Here is a 6247-nt window from a genome sequence, read left to right as displayed (position 1 = left end):
TGACACTTCCTCCGTCTATTTTTGTAGGTTTTTGTCACCTGTCATGTGATTGGAACACACACTATTTAAGTACCATTTTCCTTTGCGACTGTTCTATGGTGTTCCTCCAAAACATAGTTATTACTTTCTTTTAGGTACCCAAGCTTGCTTGGGTCCTGGTTGGTTAGTATTACTCAACTCAGGATTGTTTTTGGGTTTCCAAATCTATTTGATTTACGAAATCGACAAAAGGAATATTTATGTCCACTTTTGTTACAGTAGTGACACGTAATTCTTTATCCATTTTTGGATCTGTCATTAGTGTTAGTACTAGTGGACTCTATTCTGGCTGGTCCTTCTCTAGTTGACTTGTAAGTCGCCTGGTTAGACCTGACAGAACTATGAATGGTGGATTTGCACATGCTATTGAGTTCCATTTGCAATTCCTCAAACTCTTCTTGAAGTACTTCTTTTTCAATTTCACATACTTCAAGCTTGAGTTTCCAGTCTTTTACTTCTTTGTTGAGTCTTTTTAGTTCATTCATCTTTTTTTGAGACTCTTTCAAAGTAAGGTCAAGAATATCCTGCAATTCACTACACCATTCATAGTTATAAGATCTTACCTCGCTTGTTTCACCTCGTCCCATAAAACAATTCTCATTTTCATCTTTGCATTCATCGTCTGAAGTGTCCTCATCTGTCCAGCACCTTGAGAGTTTGTTCATGTCATTTTCCAGAATTATCATGAAGAAAAGATTTGCTATCTCTTCGTGTTCTGAACTGTCTTCATCACTCCAGCTTCTAAATGATTTGTTCTTGTTGAAGCCTCTAGAAACTTTTCTTTGAAGATCGGAACATTCAGCTTGAGCATGCCCGAATCTTCCACACTCATAGCATTTTCCATCATTTTTGTCTTGTTCGTTATATTGCTTGGTTCGCCTGGGTAGTATCCTTCCTCTTCTTTCATTCATGTATCTCTTCATTAAACCATCCTTATTCCTTGACACCATGAAAATTTCTTCTTGAAGAGCTTCAGCGTCATCATCAAAATCATTTTCTGCTTTTTCAATTGTGGCCTTGAATGCAACTATTTTCTTCTTTTCTTCCTGGTTTGTTTTCTTGATATGAGTTTTCTCGAAAGCTATGAGTTCTCCTCGAAATTCATCGTATGATAGTTTGTTCAAATCCTGCGATTCAAGTGTAACCACTTTTGTTTGCCAAGTAGTGGATAGACTTCTAAGAATTTTCCTAACTTGATCGCCACTTGAGTATGGTTTGCTAAAAGCTTTTAGATCGCTAATGCTTTTGCTATATCTGGCAAACATCTCCTCAATAGATTCTTCATATTTCATTTGGAAGAGTTCATAATCATGAACCAACATGTTGATATGAGTTTCTTTCACTTTATCGGTTCCTTCATACGTAAATTCAAGTTTATCCCACATATCTTTGGATGTATCGCAACAGGAGATTTTATCATATTCCTCACCACTTATAGCATTATAAAGCAGATTCCTTTCCTTATCGATAACTTGCACAACTGGCATTTGCTCATCTGTATATTCATCTATGTCTTCAGGATCAACAGGTGGTTGAGCGGCGGCCGGCAGAGGGTAGTTCCGCTTTTTGATAACTCTCCAGACTTTGACATCATAGGCCTTTGTGTATATTTCCATACGCACTTTCTGGTGAGAGAAATTTTGTCCATTGAAATACGATGGCCTCACTTGCAATGTTCCTTCTTGGAAGAGTGCTCCGATAATAATTTGATTTTCCATGATCTTTTCTCACAAGCTGTTAAGCAAAAGAAAAAATGTAAGCGTTGCTCGGATACCAATTGAAAGTACAAGAGGGTGAATTGTTTATTTTAAAAATTAATTATTATAAGTTGACTAGTTTTCCAATTAGTCGACTAGATGTAATGACGAGGTATTAATGAACGCAGAAGTAAAATGCAGAAGTAAAGTGCAGGAATTAAAGACACCGGAGTTTTGATACTAGTTCGGATTAAATATAAATCCTAGTCCAATCCCCTTGGATTGTAAGGGAGTTCTATTTTAGTGATTGAGTTTTTTGAGTACAAAGTGAATGGTGTAGTTTACACCAACTGCTCAGTTTCTATGTCACTCATCTTTTCTTGATACAATGCCTCACCAGTGTTTTTCTCTCTTTCTTCTCTAACTTGTTACACAGCACATCTAGAAGAGCTACAATGTTTGTTTGCAGTAGAACAAAGAGAGGGTAATTGGTTCGATCAAAGTATAATCTCTAAGTTCTAAGGTTGAGTATAAATACTCAGTATGTGACTGTTACTGAAGAGATTTTCCAGCCCAAGAGATTTGATCCTTGGAAAGAGATTGATTCTTTCCAAGAATAAGGTTAATGACAGCTTTCCATCTTCAAGTCTTGATAGCGCCGAGTTTGCTCTTTGAATCAGGGTCTTTCCATCTTCAATGCTTCATTTCCTTTTTAACTCTTCCGGCAATCTTTGATTGATTTTCTCGCCAGATTGGCAGCGCTTCTTTTCCTTTTAGATACTTCAATCAATATGCTTCTTTTGCTTTTAGATGCTTCAACCAATCTTTGATTGATTTCTCCCTTCAGCTTTGATTATTTCTCTTTATGCACTTCGATCCCTTGAGTCCCTATACCAAAAGAAAATATATTATTTTTCATCACTTAAACTAAAACCTAAAACTGCATGCACTAACGACATTTCTGGAGGCAATTCTAGCCTGTAAGCCAGTTGACCAATCCTCTGAATAATTCTGTACGGTCCGACATACCTCGGACTCAATTTCCCTTTCTTCCAAAACCGCATTATACCCTTCACGGGGGAAAACTTCAAGAATACCCAATAATCCTCTTCAAATATAAAACTCACATTCGAATAGGACTTCTGACGACCCTGGGCAGTTTTCAGCCGCTCCTTAATGACCCTAACCTTCTCAATAGCCTGATGCACGAAGTCTGGTCCTATTAATTCTGCTTTCCCAATTTCAAACCACCCAATGTGAGATCTACATCTCCTACCATATAAAGCCTCAAAAGGCGCCATCTAAATGCTAGCATGATAACTTTTGTTGTAGGTCTAAGGCCCCATAAAATTTTACCTAAAACCCAGAAATTTCGTGGTGCCGAGTCAGGCTTATGAGTTAAAGATTGTTGATATTATTCACGGCGAGCAAGCTCGTCGCAGTACAGACTTTTTGGGTTAAAAAATACACTAAGGAGTTAAAGGAAAATGTTTTGCAGAAGTGTGCATTTCTACGGCTCATTATGCGGCCGCATAATTACTCTGCGGGTTGCAGAATGGCCGCAAAGTGAGGCAGTCTTTTTGGCCATTTTTTATGTCATTTTTGCAGCGCGTTATAGGACCGGACCATTTTGCGGGCCGCTCTCCAATCGCATACCCAACCTTGAGATTTTTTAGATGATAGTTCTACGGCGTATTATGCGACTGCAAAATAGATCTGCAGACCGCATACTGGTCAAAAACTGAAGCAGAAAATGTCTGATTCGGAGGACCAATTATGCGGCCCACATTCTGACCGGATAAGCATTATGCGGTCATATATGCGACCGTAGATCCTGTTCCGGGACTTCATTCTGGGGTTTTTATAACCCGACTCAATCTCATTATATAAGCATTTTGGACCATTTTTCTTGTAAAATCTGATACTTTTGGAGTGAGAGAGTGCTTAGAGTGGGGAAGTGTTCTTCAACCTATTATCCATCAATTCTTGCTCAAATCATTGAAGATTAACAAGGAAATTCACTGAGTCTTCACCTTAAAGGTAAAAATCTATGCCCTAACTCTTAATTTCAAAATTCTACTAAAAATGGGTAATTAGCAAGACCATCCTTGGGTAAGAGAGGTGTTATCTTACATGCATGTGTGATGAAAGAATGTAGGAGGGTTGTGAGCTAAAAATGATAAAGAACGGGGTGTGGGATGATGGAATCTTTCACAAAAGGGTCTTAAAAACGTAATGCACACCTAGTGTTTGATAATGTGCTCAAATTAGCTAGAATCATGATCATCTTTCTAATTTTTGGTTCAACTTGTTATATTCCTAAAATATATTGACGTTGCTAAGAGTTACAGAATATAGTTGAATTTAAGGAAACTCTATTGAGGTATGTGTGGCTAAAAACCCTTCTTCTTAGAATTGAACCCCATGGTGTTCATGCAATTGATATAAGTCCCAAATTGATCGTTATAGAAATTGCTATTCCGAATGTGCTTTCTTTGAAAGATATATGTGCAATATGTGTTCCCGTACATCCTCCTCCCAGCAGTCTTGGTGAGCCCCATTTTATTTCGGGGTCATACATCTTTTGGTTCCTTCTGTATTGTACTTGAGGTATAGCCGGGGCCTTGTTGTCGGCACTTTTGTAGTACTCTTTTGTATCCATTTAAAGGATCTGTAGACATAGCATGGGTTATATGTATATGGGTGCTGGGAAAGTCAAACGAACCATGTTTTGTTTGGATCATTTATTCCACTTCATACTTTGAAATAGTGTGTATTTTGAGACATTAAATAATGAAGTAGCTAAGGAAGATGACTTGGAATCGTATTTATGATCTCCTTAATATCTAATTAATGAAATGTGTTTTCTCTCAATGCATGAGCGACTTGGGTAGAAATAATCAAATAGGCTTGCTTAGCTGGGTTCACCCGATTGAGCGCCGGTCGCGCTCCTCATTTTGGGCGTGACAGTAGGCAAATTCTATGAGCGGCAATTGATCATCCTAGCTACCTTTGAAGTCAAGAACACAGGTGCGCAACATTTCCTCAAGCGTCTGAATAGCTCTGCTTGCCCGTCGGTCTGTGGATGGAAGGTTGTACTAAGATTCACCTGAGTACCCAAACCTTGCAGAAATTTCTTCCAAAAGTTAGTTGTGAACTGTGCCCCCCAATCAGAAATGATACAAATTGGAGTGTCATGCAACCTGAATTTTTCCTTGATATACAAGTGAGTATACTGTTCTATTGTGTCGGTAGCCTTAATAGGTAAGAAGTGTGTTTATTTTGTGAATCGATCCACAATAACAAATTCAAGTCGAACTTGCAAGGACTGCGAAGTTACCCTACCACAAAGTCCATATTGATCATCTCCCACTTCCAAATTGGAATTTCTATGTTATGTGCCAACCTACCAGGTCTTTGGTGTTCGGCCTTCACTTGGTGACAATTTGGACATCTTCCCACAAAGTCCGCTACATTTCTCTTCATATCGTTCAGCCAGTAGACTTTCTTAATATCATGGTACATATTTGTAGAGCCTGGGTGCACATAATATCTAGAAGTGTGAGCCTCGGTCATGATTCTTCCTCGAAGACCATCTACATTTGGAACACGTAGCCGCCCTTGACACCTTAGTGTACCATCATCCATGCCAAGAGAAAAAGCCATGGTCTTATATTTATGAATCCCCTCCTTACTAACAATGGATCGTTGTATTGCTTCTCCTTGACCTCCACAACAAGCAATGATTAAGCCTTATTTTGCACAATCACCCCTCCTTCACTAGAGTCCGCAAGATGTACTCACAAAATAGCTAACCAATGAACCTCCTTGGCCAACGTCCTTTGATATGCCTCCAAGTGAGCCAAATGCCTATAGATTTCCGGCTAAGAGAATCCGCAGTACATTATCCTTCCCCGGATGATATAGGATATCGATGTCGTAATCTTTGAGTAGCTCATGCCATTTTCTTTCCCTCAGATTCAATTCCTCCTGCTTGACAATATCTTGAAGGCTCTTATGGTCTGTGAATATATCGACATGGACCCTATACAAATAATGTCGTCAAATCATCAATGCAAAGATCACCGCCGCAAGCGCCAAGTGATGTGGTGTCTTCTCATGATTCTTGAGCTTCCTAGAAGCATAAACTATCACCTTACCATGCTGCATTAATACAAACCCAAGTCTGATCCTTGAAGCATCACAATATACCACAAATCCATCTGTACACTCTGGTGGGGTCAATACCGGTGCCGTAGTCAATCTTGATTTCAACACCTGGAAGATCCTTTCACAAGCATCTGGCCATTGGAACTTAACCGACTTTTGCGTCAATTTAGTCAACGGTGAGGCAAGTATAGAGAACGCCTCCACAAATTTCCTGTAATACCTAGATAAACCTAAGAAATGGTGCATCTATTGGGGTTCTCGGTCTAGGCCAATTCTTCACAGCTGCAATCTTCTAAGGATCAACCTTAATTCCTTCTCTGGAGACGATATGACCTAAGAAT

The 6247-nt window shown here is 39.1% G+C and overlaps 1 protein-coding gene across 1 annotated transcript; it reads right to left on the bottom strand.

Annotated features, from left to right (window-relative positions):
* LOC109235845 lies at positions 276-3037 on the bottom strand. The gene is made up of 3 exons (XM_019402094.1): positions 2864-3037; positions 603-1760; positions 276-359 (listed from the first exon to the last, which is right to left on the bottom strand). The coding sequence occupies exons 1-3, from the start codon at positions 3035-3037 to the stop codon at positions 276-278; spliced, it is 1416 nt and encodes a 471-aa protein (XP_019257639.1).

This window comes from Nicotiana attenuata, chromosome 12 (genome assembly GCF_001879085.1).
Source record: "Nicotiana attenuata strain UT chromosome 12, NIATTr2, whole genome shotgun sequence".
NCBI classification, from domain to species: domain Eukaryota; kingdom Viridiplantae; phylum Streptophyta; class Magnoliopsida; order Solanales; family Solanaceae; genus Nicotiana; species Nicotiana attenuata.
This window is presented reverse-complemented; position numbering and strand designations above follow the sequence as displayed.

Excerpts from the sequence above, each read along its gene's own strand:
- LOC109235845 (XM_019402094.1), bottom strand. The coding sequence starts at position 3,037 with ATGGCGCCTTTTGAGGCTTTATATGGTAGGAGATGTAGATCTCACATT. Across the intron at positions 1,761-2,863 it reads GTCAGAAGTCCTATTCGAAT|ATCATGGAAAATCAAATTAT; the intron begins GTGAGTTTTATA and ends TTGTGAGAAAAG. Across the intron at positions 360-602 it reads GACGAGGTGAAACAAGCGAG|GCGACTTACAAGTCAACTAG; the intron begins GTAAGATCTTAT and ends AGGTCTAACCAG.